This window comes from Procambarus clarkii, chromosome 12 (genome assembly GCF_040958095.1).
Source record: "Procambarus clarkii isolate CNS0578487 chromosome 12, FALCON_Pclarkii_2.0, whole genome shotgun sequence".
In the NCBI taxonomy this organism is placed as follows: Eukaryota; Metazoa; Arthropoda; class Malacostraca; order Decapoda; family Cambaridae; genus Procambarus; species Procambarus clarkii.
In genome coordinates this window covers 45,607,680-45,628,032 of record NC_091161.1, presented here as the reverse complement: position 1 = coordinate 45,628,032, position 20,353 = coordinate 45,607,680, and the positions used below count along the sequence as shown (strand labels likewise).

At 45.6% G+C, this 20,353-nt stretch overlaps 1 protein-coding gene across 1 annotated transcript in view; it reads right to left on the bottom strand.

The window, feature by feature from the left end:
* Positions 1-1,229: 1,229 nt before the first annotated feature.
* LOC138363916 (F-box/LRR-repeat protein 16-like) overlaps positions 1,230-20,353 on the bottom strand; it is a 153,614-nt gene continuing 134,490 nt past the window's right edge. Inside the window, exon 5 of the mRNA XM_069323377.1 lies at positions 1,230-3,561. Within this exon, the coding sequence (XP_069179478.1) occupies positions 3,427-3,561 (135 nt within the window). The 3' untranslated portion in view covers positions 1,230-3,426. The remainder of the gene's footprint in view (positions 3,562-20,353) is intronic.

Below are 20,353 nucleotides of genomic sequence, written 5' to 3'. Positions count from 1 at the left end.
ATTATGTTCTACATTTCAGCACTGACATGCCTCTGCTTTCAGGTCACCACGGATTCCTTTTGCCAACAGCCTATCTTAATTTACTCCTTCATTCGTTGCCTCGCGCATGTCGCATGTTCATTTTTTGCGTTCGCTGTGCTACAGTGTGTTTGTTCACTTTTCCTTGTCTTACGTCATTAAGTAAAGTCAGCCAGGATGTCCTATTTGCAGAGTGATAAGTAATTTATTAAGTAAAGTCAGCCAGGAGGTGCTATTTGCAGTATCCGCGGGCCCTTATTTTTGCTTTACGTTCCCTGGCCCTGCATTTTGGCCTAGTTTCCTCAGTGGTTACAGTATTTACGCTTGGCTCTTGCAGTTTATTCACGTTACTTATTTGGTTATATTTATGTTTGCATCACCTCCGTTCTCTTAATGTAAAAATGGTTATATATGCACGCCGATTGTATCCCCTTATTTTGTACTTGCAGATATCACGTGCCATGCCTTGCCCTATTCAGGTGCCCTGGACAGGGGGGTGGCCCCCACGTTGCCTGGGGCACGGTACCCTCCAGCAGATGGCGGCGTCGAAGCGTCGTCGGGAACGTCGTATATTTAATGATATCCCGTTCTTTGCCTTCCTAAGACAATGTAAATTAAGATTTTTCACACACTTTATATGGAAGGTTTCTTATTTTGTACTTGCAGACATCTCGCGACATGCCTTGCCCTTACTCTTAATTACGTTCTACATTTCAGCACTAACATGCCTCCTGCTTTCAGATTACCACGGATTCTTTTTCCCAAACAGCCTACCTTAATTTACTCCGACAGTTGTTGCTTTGCTCATGTCGCATGTTTAATTTTGCGTTGCTGTGTTCAGTATGTTTGCTCATTTTTCCTTGCCTTACGTCATTAAGTAAAGTCAGCCAGGATGTGCTATTTGCAGAGTTACTAAGTAAATTATTAAGTAAAGTCAGCCAGGATGTGCTATTTTTGCGAGGATGTGCTCTTTGCGAGGGCAGCGGCGGGGGCAGGCGGAGTGAGGGCAGAGCCCCTCTGTGCCCCCATATTTATACGCGCCCCAGACTGCCCGCGCAACGCCGCGGGACGCGCTGCGCAAATGTTTCTTTCTCCCCCATCAGAAACATCCCCGCTTGCGATCAAGCAGTGGCCATTCTCTGATCAGGGGGAGAAAGATACTGGCAGTATGGGGCTTTAAATTTATTGAAGATTAAATTCTGCAGAACATGTAAATATATAAAGTTTATTACAGTAAACAGTAACAGTAATTAACAGAATTACAGTAACAGTATTAACAGTAATTAACAGAATTAACAGTAACAATTCCAAGTCCGAGGACTATATTTAACTTAAAAGGTACACCCGTAGTAAGTATGAGACCTTAGCCTATAGTGACATGGAAACTAATTCTGCAGAAACCTAAAGCTTAACTGGTACTAGAATTAAGGCCGAGTGCAAATGTGGAGTAATTATATAACACTGGGATATAACAGGCAGGACACAAAGAGTAACTAATAAGTGAGAGACCACGTAACACATAATGTACCCGACCAAGGGGCCGTAAAGACCTAAAGAATAAGGAGAAGGGGGGGGTGACTACAAGTAGGGCTTACTAGCACCTAGACTGGGCAAAGTATTAGCTGCGGACAGCGGGACACTTGGGGACCAGCGCTGCACCCCCCTTCCCACATGCAGTGGGGAGAAAAGGGCAACTGTGCAAAGCATGACGGGGGTACAAAGACAGCCGCTTGCAAAGGGGAGGTGGGTGGGCTTTGCGAGGGCAGCGGCGGGGGCAGGCGGAGTGAGGGCTAGAGCCCCTCTGTGCCCCCGTATTTATACGCGCCCCAGACTGCCCGCGCAACGCCGCGGGACGCGCTGCACAAATGTTTCTTTCTTCCCCATCAGAAACATCCCCGCTTGCGATCAAGCAGTGGACATTTTCTGATCAGGGGGAGAAAGATACTGGCAGTATGGGGCTTTAAATTTATTGAAGATTAAATTCTGCAGAACATGTAAATATATAAAGTTTATTACAGTAAACAGTAACAGTATTAACAGAATTACAGTAACAATATTAACAGTAATTAACAGTAACAATTCCAAGTCCGAGGACTAAATTTAACTTAAAAGGTACACCCGTAGTAAGTATGAGACCTTAGCCTATAGTGACATGGAAACTAATTCTGCAGAAACCTAAAGCTTAACTGGTACTAGAATTAAGGCCGAGTGCAAATGTGGAGTAATTATATAACACTAGGATATAACAGGCAGGACACAAAGAGTAACTAATAAGTGAGAGACCACGTAACACATAATGTACCCGACCAAGAGGCCGTAAAGACCTAAAGAATAAGGAGAAGGGGGGGTGACTACAAGTAGGGCTTACTAGCACCTAGACTGGGCAAAGTATTAGCTGCAGACAGCGGGACACTTGGGGACCGGCACTGCACCCCCACCGCAGGCCAGGACCCCCCCCCCCCAGAAGGGCGAGTGCTAGCTGGCCGCATGAGGCACTCAAAGTGGCAGAGCAACAACGTCCCGTCTGACGTAGGATGTGAAAGCACTACTCTTCCACCTGCCGACTGCCATTATTTCTGATGTGGCGAGCCCGTCCCGAGACAGCTGGGAGGCCCTGCCGATACGGAAGGAATGCGGCGCGTAGTCATCTGGAAGCAAGCCTAGCGCCGAGAGGGCAGCGCGTAGGATCCTGGAGAAATCTCGCCTGGTGACAGGAGCGCTTGTAGGATCTGTGCTTGTAGGATCCGAAGAGTGTTGATTCCTGACCATGTAAGCGATACCTGGTCCAGTCGGAGCGTGCGTCGATTTTTTGTCGCGTAGATCACCTCCCCCGGGCTGAAAGATATAAGGCAGTAAGGGTGGGCAGAAGCGGCATGCAGTGTTATCGTGACAGGCAAGAGCACATACGAGAGGGAAACCCTAGCTGAATCAATACGGAGATGAAAACGGGGGGAGGAAGCCCGGCAGCAGGAATTAAGAGATTCCTTAATTAACAATCCTGGATGAATAAAGAGTTTTCCGAATAATTATACTGTAGCAATGAAGGGGCTAACAGTTCTAAGAATCTTCCACCAAACTGAAGGGGGAAGTACCTTTGCTAAGAGCAAAGGTGGGAGAAAGCCAGTAGGAGAACAGCAAGGAAGCACCAAGCAACTATAAACAGGGGTAATACGAAACACTATAAATCTTGAATATAAACAATACATATACCAAGAACGGGTATATACAACAAAGCAATATATACATAAACAATCAAATGGAATAAGAACCAATTCTTAAAGCCAAATCTATAACATGCTTGTGTCCTAAGCGGATGTAGAATGTGAGCGGGGAACATTACCCTTGGTCTCCATCCCATCTCGTCCTCCAGACGGGTGATAGGGCTGGATAGAAGCCAAGGAGTCTGCCTTAAGTGGCCGCTGAGTGTAGTCTTGTGTTGTCAATGAGCGTCTGCAAGCCGCAGCTAGTACGCCGCGAACTTCGGCTACATCTTTTAGAACAGGAGCAAAGTGAACTCGACGGCAGGGAACTGTCATCCAGTAACTGTAATAAGGATAATAATAAGGATACAATGTCGTAAATAATCGTACAATGAAGAATACAATGTAATATCGTATATAACCGATGACGGCAAGTGCCGTAGAATGGAAGAAATTAAGAAAGCAACGCCAAACCATAATAACAATTTATATTTTTAATAAATTAATACTGGGATGACAGTAACGATACGTAATAATATTAATACTACCATATAGGCCAGCAAATAAGGGAAGATAATAGTATTAACGTAGGCCCTGGGCGGCTGCAACCCGGCACCGCTGCGTGCGTTGTAATGGTGATAAGAGGAATATCCGGCTCGCGTTCTCTTCCTCGCCGCAGTTGGGTGAGGAGGGGGGGGGGGGGTTCCGGCTTGTCGTGGCTGCGAAAAAAGGGAACAGAAGAAGCCGACGTTGTGCGCCAAGCAGGCAGAGCGCAGGGGAAGGAATAGCAGTTGGAGGTAAGGGCCCCTAACCTAATGATAGATGAGGTTAAATTAAATAGAATACTATTACGTAGTAGGAAACAACAATGGCGAAGGAACAAGAAGAGTAAATTAGCCCAGAAGGCCGGATGGCCAAAGAACGTTAGCGACCGTATGGCCAACAGCATACTGGCTGCTGCTGGCCAACAACATGCTGGCCGACATCATGCTAACTGACTGGCTTGAGCTTGCCGAAAGAAAGGCCGAATGACCAGTTTTTGCATGACACCGTGCGCGAGGCCATGCTAAAATCGGTAGCATTCCAAATGTATCTTAATGTACTGTCGATACGATGAAGAATGGGTGGTCAAATATAATGCGCAATATTTAGAATATATAATGAGGGAAACGAGTGTCATAGGACGAAATAACCGGAGGAAAAAAAGTGGGGGGGGGACCCCACCCGAATGCACTGCAACTAGCGTACCCTAGCTGAAATTAACTTAATGGCACAGAGGCAAAGCAATAGATTAATACAAATTCTAATTGAAAGTCCCTTAATATAACAAATTGAACGTGAAACTTAAGCAAAGTGTAAATTGCGGGAAAATTTTTGCCGTAATAAATACAAATCATAATTGCGAGTCCAACAATAACAAATTTAACAGATAAGCAGACGTAGGAGGAACCAAGGGGACGTTTCCCACAGGCGAGCCCGCACGGCTGGGGGGGGGGCGGAAATGACAGAGGGCCGAAGAGAAGATAACGTCGCCGAGGCGCGCTGGACGGCACACAACCCGGGCAGAGAAAGGACATAGGCCCAAATGCGAGAGGCGATAACGTAGAATGGGAAGGAAGAATGCGGAAGTAAGAGGGCGAGACCGAGTAAACAGGGAACCGGGGGGGGGGGGGGGAGGGCAACCGATAAACCGCGGCTCGCGCACCGCTGGCTATACCCAAACATACCTAGACAGGAAGGGGACAAGCATAAAAGTAACCCAGCAAAAGAGACAAGCAGCTGCCAAAGCATAGCCTGCAGGAGGCGAATGAGCTGGGGAAGGGTGGCGAACAGGCCCGAATAACTTAAAGCAAGGGCAAGAGGCCCGGGACACAGCAACGAGCCCGACGCGTCTGAATTTACCCAAATCATAAAGGCAAAGCTCAGTAAACACCCGGAGGAGACCAATAAAATATCGAAGCAACAGAAAGAAAGTTAACCAACCCAAAGTAAAAACCCCAGAGAAGGGGGGGAAAAGTAGCCTGAATAAACAAGCAAGAAGCAAGAGGCCCGCGACACCGATAGCAAGTCGAGCTAGCAACCTTACAGATGTAGTAGCAACAAGCGTAGTTGAACGACAGAGGAACCGGAGGAAGAACATAACTAACAGCGAGAGCTAGGCGCAAACGAGGAGAAAAAGAAAGGAACCCAACAACTGCAGGGCCAGAAGCATAAAGCAAGCGGCGAGGGCCCACAACTGCACCTCGCGCATCCTGGCTGCCTTGAAAACAACGGCGAAGGAAAGGGGACTACTAACTGTAGACACTGTCAAGGAAATAAACAAAAGAGGCAGAGACAAAGATAACGTAAGCTAAATGTAACCTTTCGCCCTAAGTAAAAAATGTTTTTAACAGAAATGATGCACGACACGAATGTAACCATTAAGTAACAGGAATTAAAAAGAGGTAGGCGAATGGAGCATTTCGCCCTATAATAAATAGATAACAAATTTATTGACAAACATAAAATGATGCACAGCACAAATGTTACCAAATAAGAAGATGTATAAAATTGTGGTAGGCTAAATGGAACATTTCGCCCTAGAATAAATAAAACCATTTTTACATTAAGAAACGGAGGAGAAGCATAACATAAATATAACCATATAAGTAACGTGAATAAACTGCAAGAGCTAAGCATAAACTACTGTAACTACCGAGGAAACTAGGCAAACGTGCAGGGCCAGGAGACGTGAAGCTAAAATAAGGGCCCGCGAATACTGCCAATAGCACATCCTGGCTGACTTTACTTAATAATTCTTAGGAACTCTGCAAATAGCACATCCTGGCTGACTTTACTTAATAATTTACTTAGTAACTCTGCAACTAGCACATCCTGGCTGACTTTACTTAATAATTTACTTAGTAACTCTGCAAAATAGCACATCCTGGCTGACTTTACTTAATAATTTACTTAGGAACTCTGCGAATAGCACATCCTGGCTGACTTTACTTAATAATTTACTTAGTAACTCTGCAAATAGCACATCCTGGCTGACTTTACTTAATAATTTACTTAGTAACTCTGCAAATAGCACATCCTGGCTGACTTTACTTAATGACGTAAGGCAGGGTAAAAGTGGGCAAGCATACTGAACACAGCAACGCAAAAGTAAACATGCGACATGAGCAACGCATCAACTGTCGGAGTAAATTAAGGAGGCTGTTTGGGAAAAGAGTCCGTGGAACCTGAAACAGGAGGCATGTTAGTGCTGAAATGTAGAACATAATTATGAATAGGGCAAGGCATGGCACGTGGTATCTGCAAGACAAAATAAGGGTAACAATCGGCGTGGGAATAAAGCCATTTTACATTAAGAGAACGGAGGAGATGCATAACATAAATATAACCAAATAAGCGACGTGAATAAACTGCAAGAGTTAAAACTGCTACTCCACATTTGCACTCGGCCTTAATTCTAGTACCAGTTAAGCTTTAGGTTTCTGCAGAATTAGTTTCCATGTCACTATAGGCTAAGGTCTCATACTTACTACGGGTGTACCTTTTAAGTTAAATCTAGTCCTCGGACTTGGAATTGTTACTGTTAATTCTGTTAATTACTGTTAATACTGTTACTGTAATTCTGTTAATTACTGTTAATACTGTTACTGTTTACTGTAATAAACTTTATATATTTACATGTTCTGCAGAATTTAATCTTCAATAAATTTAAAGCCCCATACTGCCAGTATCTTTCTCCCCCTGATCAGAAAAAACAATTATAGACCAATATCAAATCTACCCATTCTATCAAAAATATTTGAAAAAATTATTTACAAACAGCTCTATTCCTACCTTGTAAAATTCGACATACTCAGCCCCTGCCAGTTTGGCTTCCGGTCCCAAAAGAGCACCAACGATGCAAACATTAGTCTCCTTGACGTTATCTACTCAGCCCTTGACAAAAATGAGTTTCCGATTGGACTCTTCATTGACCTAAGAAAAGCCTTTGATACTGTTAATCACAACTACCTCTTACTTAAACTCCAGCATTATGGAATCCGAGGCCTTGCCCTTGACTACATCCGATCCTATCTTAGTGACAGACACCAATATGTAACCATCAATGATACAACTTCTTCCACTCTACCAATTACCGTTGGAGTGCCACAGGGCAGCATCTTAGGACCTCTTCTATTTCTTATATATATATAAACGATCTGCCTAATGTCTCTAATATTCTCAAACCTATATTGTTTGCTGACGATACTACCCTTATCTATTCAGACCTCAACCCACATACACTAAATAATGTTGTGAATAATGAATTAAAAAATGTCCACTTATGGATGTCAACGAACAAACTAACATTAAACATCGAAAAAACTTACTACATCTTATTTGGAAGCAAATCATCAAATGCAATTCAGCTACAGATAGACAATATTAACATCAGTAATAAAAATGATGGCAAGTTTCTCGGCCTATTCCTAGACAAGAGACTCAACTTCAGCACCCACATTCAACACATAACTGAGAAAGTCTCTAAGACAGTTGATATACTCTCCAAAATCAGATATTATGTTCCTAACTCTGCTCTGCTCTCACTATATTATGCACTAATCTACCCCTATCTTAATTATGGTATCTGTGCATGGGGGTCTACCACTGCAAACCACCTTAAGCCCATCATCACACAGCAAAAATCTGCTATCAGAATAATAACTAACTCTGCTTTCAGACAACACTCAGCTCCCTTGTTTAAATCCCTAAACGTGCTAAATATTAACTCCCTCCACACATTCTCTTGTGTCAACTACACTTACAAAACCCTGTTCTTAAATGCAAACCATGCTCTGAAACTCTCCCTGGACAGATGTAATAGGACCCATTATTACCACACCAGAAATAAATATCTCTCTGATATCCCCAGGGTCAAACTTAATCTGTGTAAACACTCTCTGCAAATTACGGGACCTAGTCTATGGAACTCACTCCCTAGTGAATTGAAAAACTGTAAAACTTTTGCCTTATTTAAAAGCAAAACCAAAAAGTACCTAATTTCATCTTCTTAGTTTCCTACACTGAGCTTTAAATTTGCTCTGTACCTAGTGTTACCCAATCTTCTAATTTGTATGTAGTATCAAACAACCTTATCATTGTGTTCATTGCTGTCTTCTTTTATGTGCTAGCCATATGCTGTATTGTGACTACCATTCAAGCTGTCATTGCAATCAATCTTAGCTACCTATGTGCTTTAATATACTGTACCTACAATTTTCTCTCATCTTCTTTTTTTCATTCCATGTAACTGTTATCATTTTTTTGTCTATAAATTTTGCAAGTATTTACCTCCTTAAAATTTTCTTAGATTAAGGACCTGCCCGAAACGCTGCGCGTGCTAGTGGCTTTACAAGACTGTAATTACCATATTATGTATCCTCACATTCCCAATGTACATTCTTGTATATGCATAAATAAATAAATAAGTAAAGTCGCCCAAGCGGCAGACCGCACGGCGTCAGGCGTCATGGGCTGGACGCTGAAAAACTTGCGAAGAGAAGGGCCACATATCCGGGCACTCCAGGCAGACCAACACCTGGTACACTGCATCCGAGGAAGCCACGGGAGTACCGTGCTATAGCTTTCGTATGAAACGTGGTAGAATTGACGTGCTGGCTGTGCCGGCTAGACGATAACGTCTGGGTACGAAACGTGCCGGGATACAAGACACTCCGTACATTGACAACATCGCACACTAATATTTTTACCACTTCGGACACCAGCTTTCGACGTTTCGCATATGTGTACGTGTTCCATATTAAAACGACAATATAATGCTATTAACAATTAAAATCTTTTATTTAACAGGCATATAGTTATTAAATGAAGGTTAGTGATGTAATAGACATAATCCGGAGTTGGTAAGGACGCCGCCCGCCAGCGTAAACACAACACACCCGAATGCCCACAAACACGATACAACGCACAAAACACAACACTTCTGTCAGTTTTTGGATAAACTCCTTTTATATTTATTATGTGAGAGTTATACTTGTATAAAATGATAACTATTATAGGTAAGCGCCTAGTATTTAATATTAATCAATAAAAAAGAAGTCAGAAGCCACACGCCTGTCTGTACATGTCTTTTGTGTAAAAGTATTTTGGGCGCTCATGTACTTGTGCGCTAGCTGGCGTTCACAACTGTTCTCGCCTACAAGCATTAGAATTAAACAAACGAATTCATTTTTTCATTTATATACAAGAAGAGAAGGCTACCCTTGAGTCTGTAATATTCATCTGATCACTGGTCTCCCATTTGGTCCTCATCGCTTTATCTTACTATTATTGAATGTCAATAACCGTATTATGCAATTTCAATTTCTTCTATTTCTTTCTTTATTATGCACCCCATACCCATCCCGTGGGCGGTGGTGTAAAGGATTACAGAGGCACATAATCGGTTCAGGAACTGAACCCTCTAGTTCGTTTAGCTAAGCAAATAACAATGTTTGACGCTAGATACAAAATTATTAATGTTGTGTAACGGTTCTATTGTTACGTAAAGTATGGTGACAAATAAACACAGACACTAAGATACTATATATATATTTGGTCGAATATACAGAAGTACACCGGTGATACTTTGGTGTGAGTTGAGCGCACTGAGCGTCGGTACAGTATCTCGCAAGTGTCTGCTCTAGACCACACTTGAAAGTAGACTAGCCAATGTTCAGCTACACCGCTGCTTATATGCTCGGGCAACACCTCACCGTGTTGCCCAGGCAACGCCTCACCTCATTCATCTCCAAAGGTTGACAGGAATATTAACAATGCATTTGGAGCGAGTATATTATTGGGATAATCTACTCGCTACAGAACTCCCCCTCCCAGGGGATGAAAGGAAAAATACTTGATCAAGGAACTTAGCTGGTCGGCGAATTGTACGCCCTGCTCGCGTTACATAACCATCAAAGTTAACTTCCTCCTCTTCGCTGATGTCATCTAACTGGGGTCGTAGGGTGGGAGGTCGCACAGGATCGTCCGTCGTCGCAGGATCAGGTTGTGGTGCGGCTGGTAACTGGGGTTGTAGGGTGAGAGGTCGTACAGGATCGTCCGTTGTCGTAGGTAGCGGTGCTGCTGGTAACTGTGGTCGAAAAGTGAACTGCGTAGTCGGCGGATGTGTCTCTGGAGGGATGTCTGGGGCAGCGTCACAGTGTGCTGGTTTAAGGCGATCGATGGAGATGTTTACCCGTTGTCCTCGGCGTTCAATGGTGAAGAACTTCGGTGTTCGAGAAACCACTTTAAATGGTCCTTCGTAAGGTGACTGTAGAGGGCGTCGAACAGCGTCGACTCTTACAAACACGTGTTCAGTTGTGTGGAGCTCATGAGGCACATATGTAGCACGAGTTGTCGGTTGGCGTGGTGGTGTAGGCCGAATGTTTGTCATGGCCGCCCGTAATTTCTGGACAAAAGTGGGGTCTGGGGGTGTGATAAGTGGCGTTGGGGCTAAGAATTCGCCCGGAAGCCGCAGGCTAGATCCGTATACTAAGTCTGCTGCCGAGAATCCACTGCCCTCCTTCGTGGCCGAACGGATGCCAAGCAAGACTAATGGAAGGTTGTCGATCCAATCATCGGGGCGTGCTTGAGCTCTTAGGGCAGCTTTTAGTTGTCTATGAAAGCGTTCTACCATTCCGTTCGACTCAGGGTGGTATGCTGTGGTTCGGTTATGTGTGGTGCCGAGGAATTCCATAAGTTCCTTCCATAGATATGATTCGAACTGTCGTCCTTGGTCGGTGATGATGACAGAGGGGCTGCCAAAACGGGCGACCCATCCAGAGAGAAAAGCCTGGACCACTGACTCAGCTGAGATGTTGATTAATGGGATTGCTTCCGGCCATCTGGAGAATCGATCGATGCAGGTGAGTAGATAAGAATATCCTCTTGCCGACGGTAATGGTCCAACGATGTCTACATGCACCACTTCGAAACGGTCAGAAGGTAACGAAAACTGTTGAAGAGGGCTCTTTGTGTGACGATGTGTTTTCGCTCGCTGGCACTGGAGACATGAGCGAGTCCATCGTCGAACATCGGCATTGATTCCTGGCCATACAACACGCTCCGTTAGTAGTTTCTGGGAAGCACGTACTCCTGGGTGTGCTAGGGAGTGAAATACTGAGAACGTTTTCCAGCGAAACTGGGCAGGAATGTAGGGCCTAAGTGCTCCCGTCCGTGAGGTGTCACAGATTATCCTTCCGCCACCTTCCATGGGAATCTCGATGAACCGGAGTGCTGTGTCAGATGTTCGTAATCGCTGCAGATCAGGGTCTTCCCGTTGGGCCTTACTGATTACACAATAGTCCACCTGAGCTGGGTTTGTCACGACGTGGTTTATGGTGGGTCGAGACAGTGCATCGGCTATGACATTATTAGTTCCTTTGACATGACGGATATCCGAGGTAAATTGGGAAATAAATCCCAGGTGGTTGGCTACTCGAGGAGAGTGAGCATCACCCTTGGCCGCCAGCGCATAAGTGAGAGGTTTGTGATCTGTGAGGATGTGGAAGTTCCGCCCCTCGAGAAAGTGCCGGAAATGTTGTATGGCTGAGTAGATGGCGAGCAGTTCCCTATCAAAAGTGCTGTACTTCTCTTCAGTGGGTGACAGGCGCGCTGAAAAGAATGCAATTGGGCGCCATTCTCCTTCAACGAGCTGTTGTAGTACAGCACCAATTGCTGTGTTTGAAGCGTCGGTAGATAGATTGGTGGGAGCGTCAGACACTGGGTGTGCGAGCAAGGTGAATTCCGCCAGCTTGTGTTTTATGTCGGTGAATGCTGTCTCTGCCTGGGGAGTCCACTCCAACGGAAGACGGGACGTGAGTTTCCGACCTCGTAAGAGGTCGTATAAGTGTCGCAAGATGTCCGAACAATGTGGGATGAATCGATGATAAAAATTCACTACACCAAGAAATTCTTGCAACTTCTTTGGAGTAGATGGGCGCGGGAATTCCTTGATTGCCTCTATTTTCTTCTCTAGTGGTTGCATGGACCCCTGCTGCTGACACACGGTGTCCCAAGAAATCCAGCTCTGGAACATGGAAAATACACTTCTCGGAGTTGAGCTGCAAGCCGAAGTTGCGCAGACGGGTGAGAAGGAGTCGGAGGTGTAGCAGATGTTCTGTTGGTGATGTACTGGCCACCAGCAGATCGTCAATGTAGGCGTAGCAAAAAGGAAGGTCCTTAACTACTTGGTCGATGAAGCGTTGGAATGTCTGGGCTGCATTCCGTAGACCAAAAGGCATCCGGACGAACTCAAACAGTCCAAAAGGTGTTGTGATCGCTGTTTTCGGAATGTCTGCCGGTTCCACAGGGATCTGGTGAAATGCCCGCACAAGGTAAATTTTCGAAAAAACGGTTGCGTTGCTCAATCCCTGTGAGAAATCCTGGATGTGTGGTATTGGGTAGCGATCCGGCAGAGTGCGAACGTTGAGAGCCCTGTAGTCTCCGCAAGGGCGCCATTCCCCTGGGGCTGTTTTCGGGACCATATGGAGAGGTGAAGCCCATGGACTGTTCGAAGGGCGGATTATTCCCGCCTCCTGTAGCTTATTGAATTCAGCACGTGCTACCGCCAGTCGTTCCGGTGCCAGGCGGCGTGGTCTGGCGAAGGTAGGTGCTCCCGTTGTAGTAATGTGATGCGTAATCGTATATTGCACCTCTGGTCGAGGGCTGGCGGGTTGGGTCACATCTTTGAATTCATCCAGGAGTGCTTGAAGTTCCGTAGATGCGACTGGGGTGACGATGTTAACTTGTGTAGAGGTACTAGGAGAGGCTCGAAGTACTGCACCTGCGGGATCCACCATAAGTCGATGGTGTTGCAGGAAATCCCATCCAAGAATGGGTTGTTCCACATCCGCTATGAGGAAAGTCCACGTAAAGCGACCCAGAGAGGCGAACTCGAGAACCAGGGCGCGGGTCCCATATGTACGGACGGACGTACCATTGGCGGCTCGTAAGTCCAAACCAGGAGTACGGGTTGGTTTGACTAGTGGGGGAGGCAACACGCTAGCTGCTGCACCTGTGTCAACGAGGAAACGGCGTTTGGTTATGACGTCAGATATGTAGAGCAGTGTAGTGTTTGAAATGGCGGGGTCACTGGCCGTTAACAGTCCCCGCCGAAGTAGTTTCCCGACCAGGAACAAGGAGCCCTACAGTTGCGGGCTTGGTGTCCGAACTTCTGGTGGTAAGAACAAAGCTTTCCCCGACGTTCTCGCTGTCGCCTAGAGACTGATACTGGATTCGCATGGTACGTTTTCCCTGGGTGGACGAAACGCCGGTTCTGGAGGACGTCGAGTTGCTGGGTGTCTGTAGTCTGCTGTGTATCACTGAGGTGGGACAATATAGTGTTATTAGACGTCGTATGAAGCCGGTCTGCCAGTGTAGCCAGCTGGGCTAATGGGGTGTCGTCAGCCATACTGAATAGGGCCGGTTGAATGTGTTTTGGACAGAGTTGTATCCACAGTGATCTCACAATCTCGCTGGGGGCTGGGCCAGTTGCAGTATGCATCACATACTGAATATGCCGCAGAAGCTGAGCTGGTGTTTTGTCTGCTAATCTTTTGTCAGTGAGGAGTTGGTCCCTTTGTTGAATGCGGCGTTTCATTGCTGCCTGTAGAAGAGCGACCTTCAATGCAGTGTACGTCCTGGTGTCCGGTGATGGCGCGGTGATGACAGCGGAGGCAGTGTGCATAGCCTCCGAGGTAAGTGTTGGCAGGGTACAGGCATATCGGGCTTTCTCAGTCGGAATTTCGTGAAGGTCGAAAATAGCCTCCATCTGCATGAACCAAAATTCTGGCTCATCTGCGTTGTATGCTGGAAACCTGGTAGATAAATCCATGACGAAGATCTAGTTTGTGACTAGGTGTTCATTTTCACTCACTGGGTCACCAATGTAATGGTTCTATTGTTACGTAAAGTATGGTGACAAATAAACACAGACACTAAGATACTATATATATATTTGGTCGAATATACAGAAGTACACCGGTGATACTTTGGTGTGAGTTGAGCGCACTGAGCGTCGGTACAGTATCTCGCAAGTGTCTGCTCTAGACCACACTTGAAAGTAGACTAGCCAATGTTCGCTACACCGCTGCTTATATGCTCGGGCAACACCTCACCGTGTTGCCCAGGCAACGCCTCACCTCATTCATCTCCAAAGGTTGACAGGAATATTAACAATGCATTTGGAGCGAGTATATTATTGGGATAATCTACTCACTACAGTTGTATACACATGTACACACATACATACATACATATATATATGTCGTACCTAGTAGCCAGAACGCACTTCTCAGCCTACTATGCAAGGCCCGATTTGCCTAATAAGCCAAGTTTTCATGAATTAATTGTTTTTCGACTACCTAACCTACCTAACCTAACCTAACCTAACTTTTTCGGCTACCTAGCCTAACCTAACCTATTAAGATAGGTTAGGTTAGGTTAGGTAGGGTTGGTTAGGTTCGGTCATATATCTACGTTAATTTTAACTCCAATAAAAAAAATTGACCTCATACATAATGAAATGGGCAGCTTTATCATTTCATAAGAAAAAAATTAGAGAAAATATATTAATTCAGGAAAACTTGGCTTATTAGGCAAATCGGGCCTTGCATAGTAGGCTGAGAAATGCGTTCTGGCTACTAGGTACGAGATATATATATATATATATATATATATATATATATATTACTATCCGAGTGCCGGCGGTGGGGTGGTTCAAATAGCCTCGGCTATCACCTCATTATGTCCGGTCGTGATGGTCAAGTGGATTAAGGCGTCTTGTACATACCAGTTGCGTTGCTCCTGGAAGTATGGGTTCGAGTCACTTCTGGGGTGTGAGTTTTCAGTTGCATATTGTCCTGGGGACCATTCAGGCTTGTTCGCATTTGTGTTCCTCACGTGTGCCCCAAAGAATGAGGGGATTTGGTAAATGCTATGCCCAAGATTACTATCCGAGTGCTGGCGGTGGGGTGGTTCAAATAGCCTCGGCTATCACCTCATTATGTCCGGTCGTGATGGTCAAGTGGATTAAGGCGACTTGTACATACCAGTTGCGTTGCTCCTGGGAGTATGGGTTCGAGTCACTTCTGGGGTGTGAGTTTTCAGTTGCATATTGTCCTGGGGACCATTCAGGCTTGTTCGCATTTGTGTTCCTCACGTGTGCCCCAAAGAATGAGGTGATTTGGTAAAATGCTATGCCCAAGATTACTATCCGAGTGCCGGCGGTGGGGTGGTTCAAATAGCCTCGGCTATCACCTCATTATGACCGGTCGTGATGGTCAAGTGGATTAAGGCGTCTTGTACATACCAGTTGCGTTGCTCCTGGGAGTATGGGTTCGAGTCACTTCTGGGATGTGAGTTTTCAGTTGCATATTGTCCTGGGGACCATTCAGGCTTGTTCGCATTTGTGTTCCTCACGTGTGCCCCAAAGAATGAGGTGATTTGGTAAAATGCTATGCCCAAGATTACTATCCGAGTGCCGGCGGTGGGGTGGTTCAAATAGCCTCGGCTATCACCTCATTATGACCGGTCGTGATGGTCAAGTGGATTAAGGCGTCTTGTACATACCAGTTGCGTTGCTCCTGGGAGTATGGGTTCGAGTCACTTCTGGGGTGTGAGTTTTCAGTTGCATATTGTCCTGGGGACCATTCAGGCTTGTTCGCATATATATATATATATATATATATATATATATATATATATATATATATATATATATATATATATATATATATATGCCCCACACCCACCCAACTGGGCGGCAGCTTTACAGTCATGTGCACCACACCCACCCAACTGGGCGGCAGCTTTACAGTCATGTGCACCACACCCACCCAACTGGGCGGCAGCTTTACAGTCATGTGCTCCACACCCACCCAACTGGGCGGCAGCTTTACAGTCATGTGCTCCACACCCACCCAAGTGGGCAGCAGCTTTACAGTCATGTGCTCCACACCCACCCAACTGGGCGGCAGCTTTACAGTCATGTGCACCACACCCACCCAACTGGGCGGCAGCTTTACAGTCATGTGCTCCACACACACCCAACTGGGCGGCAGCTTTACAGTCATGTGCTCCACACCCACCCAACTGGGCGGCAGCTTTACAGTCATGTGCACCACACCCACCCAACTGGGCGGCAGCTTTACAGTCATGTGCTCCACACCCACCCAACTGGGCGGCAGCTTTACAGTCATGTGCTCCACACCCACCCAACTGGGCGGCAGGCTTCACAGTCATGTGCTCCACACCCACCCAACTGGGTGGCAGCTTTACAGTCATGTGCTCCACACCCACCCAACTGGGTGGCAGCTTTACAGTCATGTGCTCCACACCCACCCAACTGGGCGGTTTTGTTCACCACAGTTGTGGTGAACAAAACATATAGATTCTTATAAATAACGTCTGTATATTGTGAATAAAATATAAAACAGGATAGTGGGAGGAAAAAGTGGGCGAGTGAGGCGTTGTTGAGGGAGTGGCAACAAGTGGCTGGCTGGTGTGTGGCGGTCACTCCTCGTTGCTTTTCGACTCTCACTACTAACTTAGTGGTTCGTTATAGTGAACAAAACATGCAGATACTTATATATTACGTGTGTATAGAGTGTAATAGCAGGAAAACTATTTGTTTATTGTTTTATGAAAATAATAATTGAATCACTAATATGCACACCATACTTTTGAGTATAGCAATTATTCACCACTTTTATTATATAAATATATTACAATACACACTATTGAATAATATTACTGCAAAAAAACGAGAAAAAATTAGACATAGAAATAATTAAGTGATAATATCTTTGTGGCAACTCCCAGCTGTCAGCGCGGGTGACGCTGACGGGCTCTGACGATCGGCTCTGTCAACGCCCACTTTTTGCCAGAATTCCTCGGTCAATTGCGCCCAAAATATGTCACCAACGATTTATTTTTATTTTTCCAATGCACAGGGAACACAAATTAACATTTTAAGAAGAAGAAGTAATTTTTTTTATTTTTTTTTTTTTGCGCACTGGGGTGTAAATGTCCTAAGGACCCCTAGCTGGCCAGTGGAAGAGTTAAGGTCTGCCTCTCTTGCGAGGTAGTTACGATTAACGTAACATCAATAGGAATTAATTCTTTTGATAATTGTCAAAGAAAAAAAAATCTCACAGTATTGCTGAAAAGAGGCAGAGAGAGTGGCACCAAGCCTCACTCGAGTGGAACGATGAGAGAGGAAGCTTTGGATAAAGAGAGGGAAATGATTACGAAGACCAAAAGAATTAAGTTGGGACAGAATATGATATCACCAGGTGGTGTTAAAAGTCTTTTCCAGGTCAAAAATGACGGCAACAACGGAGGTCTTCGCAGTAAAAGCAGTACTAATATAGACTCCAAGTTCACCAGGACATCAGTTGTGCTGTGGCACTTGCGAAAACCGAATTGAGAAATGGAGAGGTGGTGATAGTGTTCTACGAACCACATCAGACGAATGTTATCCATACGTTCAAAGAGTATGCAGACGCAACTCATGAGGGCAATAGGGCGTAAGTCCTTAGGGGATTTCCCAAGAGACCCTGGTTTTCGAACAGGGTGGACAACGGTATCGAGCCAGTTCTCATGGACTGACTCCCAGACCCGATTATACACAAGGTAAATACTAAGACATGCACGGAGGGAGATGGCGAAGCATCTCATAATGAATGCCATTGGAGCCCGCTGCCATAGAACCGCAGAGGGCCAGGGAAAACTGAAGTTCAGAGAGAGGGAAGGGATCATTATAGAGAAGACGGAGATTGGTGTAGAAATCCAAAGGACGAGATTCAAGAACAGGTTTACGAAGAAGGAAAGATTGAGGAAGATGAGAACCAGAGCTAACAGAAGAAAAGTGGGAACCCAGTTCGGTCGTGACCTGCAACAGGTCCGCCACAAGAGTACCACAAAGGTGAAGGACTGGTGAGACATCAGGAACGAACTTACCTGCTATCATGCGGATACGCTTCCAGATCTGCAGCAGAGGAGTTTCGGACGTAATGGTTGAGACATAAGACATCCAACATTTACGTTTAGCCGTACAGATGGTCCTATGGGCCACCGCACTTACCTTCGAAGACAATAGAAAAGACCCAGCCGTCTGCCGGCGGCAGTGTCTTTTCCAGGCTGCACGCTTAAAGCGAACAGCCCGAGCACAGTCCACATTCCACCAGGAAATGCACTTCCGTGTCCCCCGAGAGGAAGAGCGAGGAATAAAGCGAAGGGCAGCGTTGAAGACGGTGTCATGAAAATGGAGTCGGGTATAAGGGAGAAGCAGAATGGGAGAGGTCGGAGAGAGTAGCATGGAGGGTAAATAGGTTCCAGTCTGCCTTGGCAAACCACCACCTAGGGAAGGAGAGGGGAGGGTGAAAAGAGAAAAGGGTAACAAGGCTGGGGAAATGGTCACTGCCATGGAGGTCATCAAGAACCTGCCACGAGAAATCCAACTAAAGAGACGACGAGCAGAGAGAAAGATCAAGACAGGAAAGGGTGCGAGTCCGCGAGTCCAAATGAGTGGGCTCACCAGAATTCAGAAGAGACAGGGAAAAAAGGGAGGATGAACAGTTCAAGAAGGCGATCCAGGGTGTTTGTCAGAACATCAGTTGCGGGCTGATGCCCATACGAGGCAGCTCCTATCTATAACCACCCAATCCCACTCATATGCGCGGGTTGGACAAGTATATGAGTGGGATTGGGTGGTTATAGATAGGAGCTGCCTCGTATGGGCCAATAGGCCTTCTGCAGTTACCATTGTTCTTATCACCCCAAAGGGTATGTCAACAATTGAAATCACCCAGCATCATCACAGGCTCCAGCAAAGAGTCCAGTAGGTGTTTAAGATTGAGAAGAGAAAGCAGGACATTCGGGGGAAGATAAATGGAACAAACCGTGTACCATTTCCTCACAAAGATACGGGCAGCAAAACATTGGAGAGGTGACGGAAAAAGTAAGAGGACGAAGGAAACATCAGAGCAAATCAAGAGCAGCAGAAGAGTTAGGAGCCTAAGCAACAGCCAGGGTGGGAAGGGGGGAGAAAGGAGATAGCCACAGAAGTGACCAGGACGAGCACCAAGCATCGGCTCCTGGAGACAGACACAAAGGGGCGAAAACTGTGAAGTCAGAAGGTGGAGTTCAAGGAAATTGGCGTAATATCCACGAATGTTCCACTGAAGAACGGACATCCTTTGCAGATGACACAAAAAATCAGTATGAAAATTACCTCGGCTGAGGACATTGAAAAACTTCAAGCTGATATTAATAAAGTTTTCGACTGGGCCATCAGAAAATAGCATGATGTTTAACAGTGATAAATTCCAGGTACTCAGGTACGGTAAAATGAGGACCTTAAACATAATACAGAGTACAAAACACAATCAAATGTACCCATAGTAGGAAAGCAGCATGTAAGGGATTTGGGAATAATGATGTCCGACGACCTAACGTTTAAGGAGCATAACCAAGCAAATATTGCGACAGCCAGAAAAATGATAGGATGGATTACGAGAACTTTCAAATCCAGGGATCCCATCACAATGGTTTGTACTCTTCAAGTCACTTGTGTTGTCCCGTCTTGAGTACTGTTCAGTACTCACTTCCCCCTTCAGAGCAGGAGAGATTGCTGAAATAGAGGGAATACAGAGAACATATACGGCATGCATAGACGCAATAAAGCACCTAAATTATTGGGATCGTCTCAAAGCCCTCCAAATGTACTCACTAGAAAGAAGACGAGAGAGATATCAAATAATATACACCTGGAAGATACTGGAGGGCCAAGTACCAAATCTACACAGTAAAATAACACGTACTGGAGTAAACGATATGGAAGAAAATGTAGAATAGAACCAGTGAAGAGCAGAGGTGCCATAGGCACAATCAGAGAACACTGTATAAACATCAGAGGTCCGCGGTTGTTCACGTCCTCCCAGCAAGCATAAGAAATATTGCCGGAACAACCGTGGACATTTTCAAGAGGAAACTAGATTTATTCCTCCAAGGAGTGCCGGATCAACCGGGCTGTGGTGGGTATGTGGGCCTGCGGGCCGCTCCAAGCAACAGCCTGGTGGACCAAACTCTCACAA